This window comes from Erithacus rubecula (genome assembly GCF_903797595.1).
Source record: "Erithacus rubecula genome assembly, chromosome: 9".
NCBI lineage: Eukaryota > Metazoa > Chordata > Aves > Passeriformes > Muscicapidae > Erithacus > Erithacus rubecula.
The window spans coordinates 2605755-2621198 of NC_136660.1; the positions used below are offsets into that span (position 1 = coordinate 2605755).

The 15444-nt window shown below is 46.6% G+C and overlaps 2 protein-coding genes across 4 annotated transcripts in view; one reads left to right on the forward strand and one right to left on the reverse strand.

Moving 5' to 3' along the window:
- The window catches only part of LOC306804938 (uncharacterized protein), a gene marked incomplete at its 3' end in the record, with an annotated part of 29892 nt that extends 14725 nt beyond the window's left edge, over positions 1-15167 (reverse strand). Inside the window, 1 exon segment of the mRNA XM_079312160.1 lies at positions 15121-15167.
- LOC306804943 (C-type lectin domain family 2 member B-like) lies at positions 2348-4214 on the forward strand. 3 transcript variants are annotated; one of them, XM_079312168.1, is made up of 5 exons: positions 2348-2641; positions 3018-3113; positions 3216-3394; positions 3576-3676; positions 3994-4214. In XM_079312168.1, the coding sequence occupies exons 1-5, from the start codon at positions 2530-2532 to the stop codon at positions 4127-4129; spliced, it is 624 nt and encodes a 207-aa protein (XP_079168294.1). In that variant the 5' UTR covers positions 2348-2529; the 3' UTR covers positions 4130-4214. The 3 variants fall into 3 exon arrangements, with proteins under 3 accessions (XP_079168294.1, XP_079168295.1, XP_079168296.1); XM_079312169.1 differs by having other exon boundaries at positions 3767-4118; XM_079312170.1 differs by lacking the exon at positions 3018-3113.
- Positions 15168-15444: the final 277 nt, after the last annotated feature.

The following is a 15444-nucleotide window of genomic DNA, read 5'->3' on the forward strand; positions in this document are numbered from 1 at the left end:
GATTCCTTTTTTCATCTAATTGTTTTTGCAAAATTTCCACTAAATTTTGTAAGAGTCAATAATTGCTCTTTCTTCAGTTCTGCACATAAAGGGAGTTTCTACAACTGCTGTAAGAGAGGCTCCAAAACTGAGCAGAGAGTGGTTTTATTTCTGCCCAGTTTGAATTTTGTTTCATGTTGCAAAGAATGTATCCTATCAATCACATTTTCTAAATTAAACCAGTTACTGTGCACCCAATCTTCTCCCTCTTGGGAGGCTCTGGCATTATACTTAGGTAGCAAAGCAAAAAAATGCAGCTTTATCTTTTGCACTATGATTTTCAGTCATTTTGAAAGAAGGAAAGTAAAGCCACTCAAGGGAGAACAGCACTTATTTACACACAGAGCTTTTGCTGTCCACAAGGCCCTTATTTTGGGCAGGGTAGACACTTCTTAGGAAAGGTATGTGCACATGCAACACACACCCAATGCAGTTTGCCCTCCCTTATTTCAGGAAGAGTAGACACACAGCCTGCACAGTTTTTTTTGGGAAAGGGAAAAGTACACATGCACACACAGCCAATGCAGTTTTACCCCCTTATTTTGGGCAGGGTAGACACACAGCCTGCACAGTACCCCCTCCTAACTTCTTAGGAAAGGTCAGTGCACATGCACACACAGCCAATGCAGTTTTACCCCCTTATTTTGGGCAGGGTAGACACACAGCCTGCACAGTACCCCCTCCTAACTTCTTAGGAAAGGTCAGTGCACATGCACACACAGCCAATGCAGTTTTACCCCCTTATTTTGGGCAGGGTAGACACACAGCCTGCACAGTACCCCCTCCTAACTTCTTAGGAAAGGTCAGTGCACATGCACACCCAGCCAATGCAGTTTTCTCCCCCTTATTTTCAGGACAGGCAGACACACAGCCTGTGCAGGTTTTCCCCCCCTAATTTTTAGGAAAGGTGAGTTCACATATACAGAGCTACACATGCACTCCTCAGCCTGTGCAGTGACCTCCCTAACTCAGTGAGGTCAGTTCACATTCATACAGTAAGAAAGAACAAGAACAGCAGAGTTCTGCCTTCTGCACCAAGAGATCTTTTGTGAATTTCTGAAGTCAGAATCCTCAAACGAGTGTAGGGATGCTTTTCACCATGGTGTGTGCAGTTTGCAGGAAATCTGAAATGCCCCCCTTGCTTTCTAGTCTGGCTCACCCTGTCGAGGTGTCCAGCTAGGTACAGCTGGAGCAAGATGTCCTTCCCCTGTTACAGACTCCACACAACCAGCGACCCTCCTGTCTGTCAGAAACCCTTCTGTCTGTCAGAAACCCTCCTGTCAGAAACCCTTCTGTCTTTCAGAAACCCTCTGTGTGTCAGACACCCTCTTGTCTGTCAGAAATCCTCCTGTCAGAAACCCTTCTGTGTGTCAGATACCCTCCTGTCTGTCAGAAACCCTCCTGTCTGTCAGAAACCCTCCTGTCTATCATAAACCCTTCTGTCTGTCAGACACCCTTCTGTCTGTCCATGATGCCAATTGATGTCACGATCCGCTCAACCCGAGCGGGAGTCGTGATGGTTCGTTCAACCCCAGGGTGCAAAAGACAAAAGGCAAGAGACTCAGGTTTGTTTAGCAGAAAGCACTAATGCAGTTTATTGTATGCTAACAATCAAGTTTTGCAATAGAGAGAGTGAGAGGGACAGAGAGGGTTGAGAGAGGAAAAAGGATGGGATATTGGGCTACCAAGAGACGGGACGCATCCTCGTGGTCGTCCGACATTGTGAGATGAGAGGCGTCCTCATCCATTGGGGAGAAAGAGATCTCCAAGTCTTTTAGGAAAGTCACTTTTATAGCCTTTTTCCCAAAGCGAGTGGCCTCTGGCCGAAAGGTGGGGAGATTTATGGACTATTGTGTGTGCAGATGGTGGCCCCGTGGCGCAGGTGCGGGACAGGGTCGATAAGCAGCACCCTGCAGCGTCCCATGGCAAGCACCAGGCACAGCTACAAACAGCCCTTGGGCCGCAAGCATCAGCTGGGCCAGGCCGGAGCTCCGGGTCAGGGCAAGGGGAGCAATCTCGGGGCCCAGTCTCTGGGGATGGTCGAGAGGCAGAGCAGGGAAAACTTGGACCGACTCTTACACTTGGTCTCCGCAGGTGCTGCCGCAGCGGTCCGGCAGCGGGGACAGCGCGGGACTGAGCTGGCAGGCGCCTTCCTGAGCCTCGGTGTCCCTCAGGGCCGGGACCAGCCGGGACCTGTCACCATGTCCCTGTCCAGGGCCATCCCCGTCGGTGTGCAGCTGTTCCCGAGGCCGTCTCTCCAAAGGCTTTTAGAGCACTCCTGATGTTCGGGAGGACAGAGCTCTTTCTCCCAAGAAGAAGATTCCAGCTGTGAGCTGGAGCAGAGTGAATTGTGCTCCATTCATGGGCCTGTGAAGGAGCTCCTGCATCTCCAGGAGGGAGCAGCAGCCGGGCTGACACACTTGCCAGAGGCACAAGAAGCCACGTCTCATAAGCAGAAGAATGTCACTTGTGAGCGTGCAGTGAGTGAAGATGTGGAGAATGGAATCTGGAGCAGCTGATGGCAGCGTGACAGAGCCCCTGGATCCCCAGGGCACATCAGCAACCGGCCATGGGCACAGAAGCATCCTCAGAAAATTGCCGGGTGAGTTCAGGGCACGCCTGTGGCCTCTAGGGAGGGCCAGTGTCAGCTGGCAAGGACAGGGCTGGCAGGTGTGTGGCTGTTTCCCGATGTGTGGAAGAGGCCTCGTGCTGCTCTCGGCCCCAGCAGTGGCTGCAAGCGGCAGCCGCAGCTGCCCCCAAGGCTGTGCAGCTCTCCTGCTGCAGCCTGTCCCCAGCCCGGTGTCCCTGGCTGTCCCCACAGCTGTGTCCCTGCCTGTGTGCAGCCTCTTGGCTCTCTGGCTGCAGCTGAGGGAGGAGCAGACAGGCTGAGAGCTCCCTCCTGTGCTCCCCGCCCATTGGGGGAGCAGCTTCGAGGGCCGGCTGTGCTTCTGGCAGCCAGCAGCTCTTTCCTGCTCCAGGCCAGTGGTTCAGCCGCCATCCCGTGCACATCTCGGTGCTGATCCTGCTCCTGTTGCTGCTGCTGGCGTTGGCGGTGGCCTTGGCTGTGCAGTCAGGTAAGGGAGGGGCAGCAGGCTGGGCCCAGCCCCTCGGGGCAGAGCGGGGTCCCTGCTCCCTGCACAGGGCAATCCTCACACCTTCTCCTCTTCCCCCTGCAGCACTACAGGTTCCAGATCCACCTGTGACTCCTCTGTGGATTCTGGGCTGTCCCCGTGGCTGGGTTGGATACAATGGACACTGCTACTACTTCTCAATGGATAAAGGCACCTGGGATGAGGCTGAGGAGCGGTGCTCGGAGCTCGGGGCCTCCCTGGCCATTGTCAAGGATGAGGCAATGGTGAGTGAGGGGCTGCGGGCGCTGTGGGGTGGCTGAGGGGAGCCTGGGGGTGCTGGTGGGCCGGGCTGGGTGCTGGTGGGGCTGGGGCTGCAGCCCTGTGCCGGGGCCTTGCAGGGAAGGAGCCCCGGGGCCGTGTCCCCCCGAGGGGCCGGGGCAGCTGCCACTGCTCTCTCCTTGGCAGGATTTGCTCTTCCGCCTCCGCGGGAACGGCGATTACTGGGTGGGGCTGCGCAGATGGGGCGAGCACCTGCAGTGGGGGGACGGCAGCAGCTTCAGCTCCGGGTGAGTGCCGGGGAGCCGGGCAGGGCATGCGGGGACAGGGGCACAACGTGTTCCCCTGCGAACCAGCGCTGCCTCTGCTCCTCCCTGCAGGGTTCCTGTCCTGGGCAATTCCGAGTGTGTGTGCCTGGCTGAGGAGAAATTCAGGAGTGAGAGCTGCTCGAATCCGCAGCCGTATCTCTGCAGCAAGGCCGAAGCTCTCCTGTAACAGGGGCTGGAGAAAGGAGCTTCTCCACACTGGGCAGTCCCAGCTTCCCCTCTCAGCCCAGCACAGGGCTGTCCTTTCTCAGCTGCACCCTGTGCCTTGCACTTGCTCTCAGGGTCACCTCAGTGCCTGTTCATCCCCACTGCCAGCGCTGGGCTGGCTGTTCAAAGGAAAAGTCTCTGCAACCCATGCTGCCAGCCATGCTAGCTGGTGTGCATGGATTGCCCTCATTGCACAACAAGCTGGAATAGGAAATCCAAATGGCCCTGGGCTCTGGGAAATCATCAGCAAGTGGCCTGAAGATGAGACCTTTGGACTGCCCTTGAAAGAGGAAAAAGAACAAAAGGTGACACATGTTGACAAAGAATCCCACTTTGGCATTGGGCACCTGATTGTTAAGAACGCTCTGTCTCTCTTTCTGTCTGTCTCTCTGTCTGTCTGTTGCAAAGCATCTGATTTCTCTGCTGTGGGAGGGAAGCCAGGCTGGAGCAGGGCAAGGATTTGTCTTCCTGGGGGTGATGCAGTGGCACGATGTGACTGTAACCCCCATCCCTCTGTGTTGGAGTGTGTGAAACAGAGGCCTCAGTAAATTCTAGAGAGAGAGAGAGAGAGATCAGAGTGCAGGGATTGAATTAAAACCTTGGGATGGACAAAAGTATATTAAGCCACTCCTGCATGAAATCATATGTTGTAATACTAAGTATGTAAGTTAAAGTAAGAATGTATTTAAAGTTGCCTTAAAGAAGTAAAAACCGTAGTAGTGAGTGTGAAAATCAAGTTGGGTGAGCGTTGTAAAAGCAAAAACAACTCCTCAGAAATATGTTGTCAGTGGAGGCTCAAAAACTCTAAGTTTTGAAACATAAATAAAAATATAGTAAGAAAGATTGCTTATATTTTCAGATTGAACATGTAGCTCTATGGGCAGATTACTTTGTAAACTTTGTGTTAAAAAACTTGAATTCTCCTAGGTGCAGATGAAGTGCCTTCAGATTCATGTTTTTATCTCACTGGGTAATTTGGTGAAATAAGAATCAATGCAATGGGACAGAGTCTACTGTGTTTTCTTTCTTCCTCACTGCCATCAATCATCAAACCCAGAATAAGACAGGAGCGCAGCTGAAACTTCTGGCTTCCCGGGCGCTCTGTTGAGCAGGAGAGGGACAGAGCGGTTTTGCTGGCACCTGGGCACCTGGCCAGGCCCAGCCCAGCCCAATCATCCCTGCAATAATTCACTCCTATCCCACCATTACCCGCTGCCACGGCGGCTCTGGATTCACGGGCAGGTGCCTGGAGTGAGAGGAGGCAGCTGGTGCCAGGGGGTGAAATGTCTTTGCTGCGAGCTGGCAGGGAGAGGAGGAGGAGAAAGTGGAGCAGAGTAAAGGGGAGAGAAAGAGGGACAAGGCTGGAGCGGTGGGAAGGGGCGGGGATGGGCACGGGGCAGGCGGGCATTTTGCTTTGCAGCTCTGAGGGAGGAAATGGAGAACTGTCAAATGCATCCAGGGTACGAGGGGAGAAACAGCAGGTGCTGGATATCGCCGCCCATTGGGGTTCATTGTGTGCCTGAGCTGCCAAGGCCGGCAGGCTCCGAGCAGCGCCGGACGCCGCCAGCGCTGCGCTGTGTCTTGCCCTGGCCCTGCCCTGGCTCAGCCCGCCTGGCCAGAGCCCCTTGTCACTGACAGAGCTGCACCGAGGCACAGCTGGGGAGCTGCTGCAGCTGCATCAGGAGAAGAAAACAAACAGAATCAAAAGCTGCACTGCCGGGTCTCCTCTGCCCGCTGTCACTAATGGAGCTGGGCCGAGCCACCGTGGGAGCGGCGGTGCTGGTTAAAAAGAGTCCCGGGAAAGGCTGGGAAATGGGAAGGGAATAAAACCTCATCCAGAATCAATAGAAAAATCAGTGCCCAAAACGAAACAACCAAGGAAAAGGCAACCAAGAAAAGATGGGGTTAATGGTCACACATATAAAAAAAAAAACCTGAAGAAAACCAGTAAATCTTTCTGCAGTAGATCCACTTGTTATAGAAAATGAAGCTAGGAAAAAAGAGAAAGAAGTAGAATTTTTAATTGACATGAGGGCAACATATTCATTCTTAACGTTTTAATACCTACTAAATATATGTATGTAGTAGTGAAAAAGGCAACTGGCCAAAGTAAAAACCATATTTTTGTAAACCTTTAAAGTATAAATACGAAACCCAATTCAGCGTTCATAAGTTTCTGTATATGCTCAGCTCCCCAGATACACTTTCAGGGAAAGATTTATTGGCATAATTACAAGTAATCATTATATTACAAAAAAAAATAGGGGGGGGGGGGTAATTACCCTGAAAATAAATGATGAAAAATATGTAGAAGTTCAGTACTAACAACAAGCAAAACTAAAGGGGAAATTTGTGCAAGTATAATAAGCCAAGTATTTCCTAAAGTATAGACTTCTAATACACCAAAAATGGCAAAAAAAGCACCTCTCTCATTAATCTAACTGAAGAAAACCGTCACTTAAAATTAAAAAATGCCCCTTAAAAAAATAAAATTGAAAAGTTATTAGCCCAGTAATTAGGAATGTCCTGCAATTAGAATTGTTAAAAGAGTGCCAAGCTAATTTCAGCACTCTCATTCTACCTGTTCAAAAACCTAATGGCTCACATCCAGTAGTATAACATCTATGAGCTATCAATAAAATAACCAAAGATCCTCACCCAATAGTGGCCAACCCATACACTCTATTGACATGCTTAACACCTGAGCTAACCTGGTTTCCCATTTAAAATTTGAAAGATGCCTTCTTTTGCCTCCCTTTCCACAAAGCCAGCCAAAAAAAATTTTGCCTTTAAATAGCAAAGCCCTAAGAGCAGGCACAAAACACAACTCAGACACAGTTGCGTCAAACTTTTAAGAACTCACCCACCGTGTTTGGAGAAAAACTTTGCAAAAGACCTGAAGGCCTGCAAAGCCCCACCAAGAGAAAAAAGGCTGTTGCAGTACATAAATGACCTCCTAATAGGCACCCAACCAAAAAAGTGTGTGCGGCTGTGTCGGTTTCATGGGCCAGCGGGGAGGGCTGGGATCGCCGCAGGGAAAGGAAAGGGCTCGGCCCCGGGCCCGGCTCCGGGCTCGGCCTGGCAGCCCGGCCCCGGCTCGGTGGGGTCCTGGCCCGGCCGCAGGGTCCCGGCCCCCCGACCCCCCGAGCCCCCGGCTCCGGGCGGCCCCGGCCCTGCCTGGCGGCCCCGGCTCCCTTGGCTCCGGCTCTCACCGTGGCAGAAGAGGCCTCCAGCTGCCCATGTGGCTTCTTCACCATCTGGATACAATTTTAACTTCTTAATGCCTGGATAAGATTCTCCATCTCCTGAGCTCCCCTGAATGAGAAGGAATAAACCATGGAGAGTACAGAGGTCGGCGGAATGAAGAGAAAGTTCCTGGTGGGAAGAGATTGAAAAGATGCAACTGATCAGTAGCTGAAAACCTTTTTGTGGGTTAAGGGGACAGTGACTACACCAAAATTCCTTTAAACTGTGAAATGTACATGGGGAGGTTTAGATGCTTGAGTAGAAGACTTTTTGCCTCGGGGAAATGGAGCTCTCTGTTTTGGGACTGGAATATGACATTTGCTAGAGAAGGAGATGAAGAGAATTTTGCTTTTCAGCAGCCTGCCTTTCAAAGTGGTACTCCAAGTGTGTAGCATAACCCATAGCACAGCTCAGGAAGGACTGTGGAAATGGGAGGAGAGTCATACTCTGCAATATTTTCCTGGGCGAATGTAGCTTGTGAAGGTGAAGACACCCCCTAAGCTTAAACTCCAAAAAGGAACTTTCTCTCTTAAGAGACCTGGAATGATCATTTAAGTACATAACTGACTGTTCTCTGTATGTTGTTGTTAAGGAATGTGGAATGAAGGAAAGCGGAGGAGGGAATAATCTAGGAATCTTACCCTGAATTCTTTTTGTGTTATTAATAAATTTCTTCTTGTACCCTTTGAAGTTTTGAGCCTGCCTTGTCTGTACTCCTGGGTCCTGTCTCTAAAAGAAATTACATAGATTAAGGTTGGCACACTGTGACAGTGGCCTAGACAGTAAACCTCCTAAATTTTCTGAAACTCCAAAATTACAAAGTATCAAAGGAAAAAGCTCAAGTAGTGAAACAAAAAGCGATCTACCTAGAATACAAAATCACTGCTAGACAATGGAGCTTGAGGCAAAATCGTAAAGAAGCAATATGCCAAACTCCAAAACCTGAGACAATCAAGGAACTGCAAACCTTTTTAAGAATGACAAAGTAGTGCAAATTGTAAATCTGTAATTATAAACTCCTTGTGAAACCAGTGCTCTCATTGCAACTAGGAACAAAGACCTTCAATAGACAAAAGAAGCCACACAAGCCTTTGACCAACTTTAGAAGGTTCTTATGTCAGCCCCAGCTCTGGGACTACCAACCATAAATAAACCATTCTTCCTATTTTCCCATAATAAACAAAAAATTGCCCTAAGAATACCAGCCCAAGATCTGGGCCCATAACAAAGGGCAGTTGCTTACTGGGCAGCAGTGACGGCCAAGGGCAGCCAGGATGACTCTGAGCTGTAACAACAGCTGTGCTAAACATCCAAGAAGCACCCAAATTCACCTTGGGCCAGAACATGACTGTGCTAGTGTCTTACACAATGTCCACAGTGCTAAAAGAAAAGAGTTACCACCGGCTTTCCCCACAAAAATTCCTAAAATACCAAGCCATTAGAGCAAAACAAGACTATGTAGAAATACTAATAACTAACATGGTCAACCCAGCTTCCTTCCTCAGTGAAAACCAAAAGAAACCAATACACCATAACTACCCAGAAACCATCGAAGCCACCTACTCCAGCCACCCAAACCTAAAAGACACCTCTTAATAATGCAAAAATCTAGTTCACTACTAGAAGCAGCTACGTCATCAGTGGAAAGCGACATGCTAAGTAGGCAGTTATCACCTAAAAAAGGTTATAGAATCCTGACCTTTACCAGCAAGCACCTCTACACAAAATGCAAGAATAATTGCTCCAACCTGTGCCTTAGAAATAGAAAAAAAAAAAAAAAAAAAAAAAAAAAAAAACCCAAAAAAAAAACCAACCAAAAAACAAAAAAACCAAAAACCAACACCCAAAAAACCAAACCCCAAACATTTATACAAACTCAAGACATGCATTTAAAGTGGTTCCTAAACACAAAGCCGCTTAGAAAAACAAAAAGATGAGAGTTAAATTCACAAAAAAAACCCCCATCAAACATACACAAGAAATAATACAACTACTAGAAGCACTTCAGCCACCACAAAAAGTAACAATCATACACATTAGGGCACACCAAAAAGTAATCTCAAAATTAGAGGAAAGAAACGAGCTAGCAGACAGAGAAGCAAAAGAAGAAACAAAATGTAAAGTAAAAACTAAAAAAGCCTTAATTCCAAAGAGCCAAATTTCCCCTAAAAATAAGCCAATATATAAAAAATATAGGTAGGCAACTAATTAAAAATTAAAAAAAAATCTATAACTAAATGAGATGGGCTGTTACTAAAAAAAAGGAGAAAAAAGCTAGTCATCCCCTCTAAATTATTAGAGTCACTAGTAAAAAAAAAAACCAAAAAAACCCACTAAGAAGTCAAAGCCTTTTATAACTACTTAATTAAAAGAATTGTTGCTAAATAATTACATGCCACTGTCACTCAAGTGACTCAACAGTGTGATCTTTGCCTCCAAACTAAACCCAAAAACCATCCCCAGACCAAAACCTGATAAAATCAGAAAAGCCCAAGGGCCTGGGCAACAATAGCAAATTAATTTTTCCAAACTTCCAAGGAAAGGGGAGTATCAATATTTGCTAGTGCTAGCAAATATCTTTCCAAGATGGACAAAAGCTTTCCCCACCAAACCTGCAAAAGCTCAAGAAGTAACAAAAGTACAATCACAAAAGATAATACCTCACTTTGAAGTTCCAACCATCATGTCCTCAGATAAAGAGCCACATTTTATCTCAAAAATAATGCAGCAAACCAACAATCATCTGGTCATAAATTGAAAGCTTCACACTCCATATCACCCTCAGAATGTTAGCCAGGTAAAAAAATTAATCATTTAATCAAACAACAAATTTTAATTTGCTAATTTATCCTGGCCACAACCTTTCCCACTAGCACTGTCATAAATTCAAACTAGGATAATGTGTCTTTAGGGCCAAAATACTACAGGACTCTCATTCAAATTTAAAATACATGTCATCCCTGCAGCAACTAAATAGACTGTAAGGTCTCAAACCCAGACCACACCACCCAAGCTAAAACCTAAAATCTATGAAGATGATCCATATGTAATTAGAAGTAATATTAGAAATATGAAATATTGTTTAATCCAAAGCGATCTCTCAAACGTGCTGAATTGCTAATGCAAATTAATATCTCAAAAGTTCAGCCAGTCTGCACTTCTTTCCTAAACAGATCCTTTAAAGGGTAAACAACATAGCTACAAAAGGAAGCACATTTCAAAAGCAAAAATAAAAAACCCTCACTAAAATATTAAAAACAAGACTAAGAGTTTCAAATATAATCAATTAAAAATATTAATGAAGAAACTAGCCATGCAATAATAATTTGACAAAACTAATAAAACCCCTACAGTCATCCCTATTCATGTTGAGAACTAAGCAATAGCAAATTTCAAAGATGTTACCAAAATAGGAAAAAGCAAAAGACCAAGACCATAAGCTAATAATAAATGCACTCCATATAGCTCAAGATAATTTATCTTTAACTCTCAGCTGTATCCAAGCACAGTTATAGATACAGTCAATACCTACTTTAATCATAAGAGAAAAAAAAAAAAAAGGAACTTTTCAAATTAAAACTCGACAAGTAATTTAAAATAATGACACAAATTTTGAAAAAAGTTCCATTCGTGGTAGATCCTAATGAACTTCACCTATGATCCCATGAATAATGTGACCAGTGCCTTTGTGCTTTCTGTCTGTAATGCCACAATTCATGTCATTCACCCCATTATTGCACTAAGACTAAACCATAAGTAGACAATGCTCCACCCCTCAAAACATAAAATATAAGCCCAAAAAGTAAATAAAAAATAGCAAACTATAAACCTAAAATCTTATATAACCCAAAACTAGGAAGAACCTATTTGCAGAAGTAATACACTCAATGCCCATCATATATGTCTAGACATTAAACAAAGAGTCTGTCATTTTAAAATTCATCCAAATACTAGTCAAAAAACTGTGTTTATATCATATATCAGTATATATCAGCTAAGGCTGTGCATGCCTAAAAACTGCTTGTGCTTTCATAAAAATAGATAAGAACAATTATGTAACTTTATCTGAGAAGAATCACTCTAATTTTTGTATTTATCAATTTTCTAAAATTGTTGGATGTGACTTCTCATATTTTACACCCGTTGTATCCCACCAACTAATAAGATGTAATTACACAATGTATCACAAATTATTACCTACTATTAAAATAAACCTTACAATAATAAGACAATTAATCAAACGTCAAAACCTGACTAAAATCTTACAGAAAATTGAAAAAAATAGACAAAATCTCTAGTTCCTGTCTATCATAATGCAAAAAGAACAAAGTTATACAAACACTAAAACAAAACACAAGTCATCACTAATGAGATACTCTTTAAATAGTCAAGAAACAAAACTAGAATTTTATACACACTATAGCACCCTGTAATTGTAATATTAATACTAGTCAGCATAAGCTTTGTAGTATCTATTATAATATGTGTTTTAAAATAAAAAATGTTGAAACACAAAACAATTTTCACCTCATTGTCAAAAGTGCATAGAAAAGCACTTAAATACACCTATCACAACAATTAGCTAAGTAAAGAATGCTTAAAGTAAGTGAAAGAATTTACTTAAAATTTTCCAGAAAAGGAAGGAAATAAAACAAAAAATTAAAAATAAAGAATAGTTCATCCAAATTAGCTAACCAAAACAATGAAAAATGCCTGACATTTACCATGCTTGCAAGAATCAAAAAGAAAAGAAAACACCTTTGCAATAAACGAAGTCAAAACTTTCAAACAAAGTAAAGGTGCAAGGCTAACAGTAATAAGTAATAAACCCAAAACCTTAAACCAGCAAAAACTAATCTCAAAGTCTAGAATATGCCCAAAAAACAAAGACATATTCTCCAAAAACAATTTTGAAAAGTTCAAGTGCAATAAAGAATTTGAACATCTTTGTCAAAAACCCCCAATAATCCCCAAACTGGGGAGACACAAGCACAAGAGGAGTTTTGGTTCATTTTAATCTGAAGTGAATGTAGGCAAAACTACATAAATACTAAGATATAAATATGTGTAAATAAGATCTCCCAGTCCACCTCAGCCTTCCTTAACATAAGCAGCCACTGCCTCCCCTTTCTGATCTTCTTCCCTTCCATCATCGTCTTTTCCTCCTTGTGGGCTCTGGTTCCTCCAGTGTCCAGTTTTCTCACACAGTGCACATTGGTCTGTCCCTGCCTGGGCTGCTCCCTGCCCTGGTGGCTCTTGTCTACACCTCCCTTTGCTTCTTCTTCCCTTCCTCCTGCTACCAGTTTCCTCATCCTTTCTTTGCACCCTTCTTTCCAGCTGCTAAAATCTTTCCATGCCACTTCTAGCCAAGTCCCTAAACCTTGGGATGTCGGGCCCTGTATATTCTGAAGTTTGTGTTTAATGTCTCCTGTAGATTGTCGTAGAAATAAATCCACTAGTTGTTGAATCCCTCCCTCAGATCTCTTTACTTTGGTTAGCTCCCATCACTCCTCCTCCCCTCAACAAAACCAGCACTCTAATTCTTAATATCTCCTCCTTTGCTTCCTGTCTCTCTCCCACCCAAACCGAGCTCCACAGCTCCTTACAGCCCTTTCCCAGCCTTCCTCTCACACAGCCACAGCTCAGGTACTCAGTGTGACTTTCCACACACCAGCTTTAAAATTTCTGGTTCTAAATCAGCTCCATCAGGGAGCTGGTGGCCCTGAGCACACTCTCTGTACAGTTAGCAGAAGAACAAGAACAGCATCCCGTGCCAATCTTACACTGCAATAGCACCCACGCACCATGCCAGCCTCTAGATGCACCAGAAACTGCAGGAAACTCCCCACAAATACAAACTATTCCATTCACCTCTTCTTGACTTTCTAAATTCTCTACAGCCGGTTGTTCCCAGTCCAAACCCACCACTTTTCCAGCAGATGTTTGATATAAACCTTCAAAATATAGTTTTGCATTTCTCCTGTCCATCCACCAGTTGACTGAATTCACAAACTCCCACGAGCCCAGCCCAAACCACTGAGGGAAGGGAACTCCCTCTTTCCGTGTGCCTAGGTTGGATTCTCAGACACAAGTTACCCTTATTATTTACAAACACAACCTCCGTGTCTGGAATCACACTAAGCCCTTATTAAACGCTTTCACTCTGCCCTGCTAAATCGTTCCTGTCCTTTGTCTGTACTAATTTTCTTCAAAAACGTCCATGTCTCCGTTCCCAAAAAACCCTACCAACTTTTAACTCAAGATGGCAATGTTACATCAAAAAGACACGACAGGTCTGAGGCACACGAGTCTCCGTCACTCACTGACACGCAAACGAACATCTCTTCCACGCAAACCAGCATCACAGCCTGATTATTCCCGCGGGAAACACTCACAAACACCCTGTACTAAAGCCCCCCCAAAGGATTCCAGGTCAGCTGAAGTACACACACCACACACCACGGTGGGGAGGGGGCTTTCTTTTCCTCACAACCCCTCTCAGAGCCACGATACATTCACAGCAGCATAATGACCATAGACAAGGGTTTGCCCTTAAAAGTGCTAGCCCCGAATTGGCAGCAAACTGAGCCCTTTACGGCACAACAAATGGCAAAATCCCGCTCTGGCGGCAGCCAAAGGCCGAGCCCGGCACAACAGCCCCGACACCAAATGCAGCGGGCAGCTCTCAGGGACACGGCACAGGCACAGCTTGTGCAGGGACATGTCCCACGCCTTCCCAATGGCCTTTCCTCACCACGCGTACGCCTTACAGATCCCCGTTTAATACTGTTTCAGTTTTTAAACACACGGTTCTGTCCCGAGTTTCAGCAGTCAGGAGTCCTTGTGTGCTGCTGGATGAACAGTCCGGGCGGTGGAGCCCTCACTTCAGGAATGTCCCGGGACGGCCGGAGGGCGTCACTCACCCGAGCTGTCTGTCTATCAGCCCAGCAGCACCTCGCCGACCGCAGTCACCGCATTTCAGCCGATAGGTTCATGGACAAACTCTCTCTAACTAGTCAAAGCTACAAAGTGCTGTGCTTGTTAAGACGCCGGCGGGCTGCACGGGGGGGATTCCCTGTAAGGGGTGGCAAGGTTCCTTGCCCTCTAACTATTTCCCAAAATCATACATTCCATACTTATGCATAATCCCAGCACCTCCCATTTCCCCTCTGTACTAGAATGAGGCGAATAGTCCATCATGGGTGTGCTATTTTCTTGAATTGGGTCGGCGGCCTCGAATTGGCTCTTGGAAGATGAAGTAAGGCAAGTCTTCACCAGGTCTCCGTGACTCCCTGACACAATCCGGAATATCCCCTGCTTCGTGATGGATTGCTATAAAGTCCAGATATTAGCCATTGTTCTACTGCTTTCTATCTGTTCTTATAACAGTTCACTTACTCCACTTCGTTCCATAACGAAAACTGAAACAAGCTCATACTGGCAAACAATACCTCTAGTAGCACTAGCTGAAGCATCCAATCATCATTAATCCATCGTTTGTTTTTCTCACTTCCACCCTGATCAATATGAATTGCTTCTAACCCTTAGCTACAATCTTAGGTCTTTAAAACCATGGTTCAGCCGCCGGTGCCTGGACGCTGCGACAGCACCCGCGGAGACAAGCGCAGCGTGCGGGAGCCGGGCAGGGACACCTCCCGCCTGAGCAGCGGCGCCGAGCCCGGGGCGCCACGGCCCAAACTGTGCCGGGCACGGAGCAGCCACCTCCGGGCTAGCGAGAGCCACCGGGATGAGCCATCGCTGCTGCGGCACCGGCTCGTCGCCAGCGATCCGCGGCAAGGAGGAGACCGCGGGCAGCCGCTCCCTCCGCCAGCTCAGGCCAGGGGCACACGGGGGAAGCCGGCGCAAGGAACTCGCCAGAACCGCCCCGTTCCCCTGAGCGCGGCCCCTCCGGCCGCAGCGAGCCCGGGCTGGGGCACAACCGAGCGGGGTCGTACCTGTGCTGGAGCCGCTCCAGCTCCGGGGGATGAGGGGCCGTAGCGGGTTTTGGTACTTTTGACCCAGCAGCGAGGCACAGGGGCGGAGCGGGGGCTCGGCCACTCCTGTCCGGCAAAGCAATCTCCCAGTGGAGCCGGTGAATAAGTAACTAGCAGCACCCGGGGTAGGTGCCTCGGATTGTTCTCAACATGAGATCGGCCGCTCGTGTCCTGGAAAGCACTCTCCTGGTTTTCTACTTGTGAAAAAGTAACTAGCAGCACCCGCGGTAGCTGTTTCGGAATGTTCTCAGCACATGCTCTGCAGCAACAGGGCAGGGGCAGGGC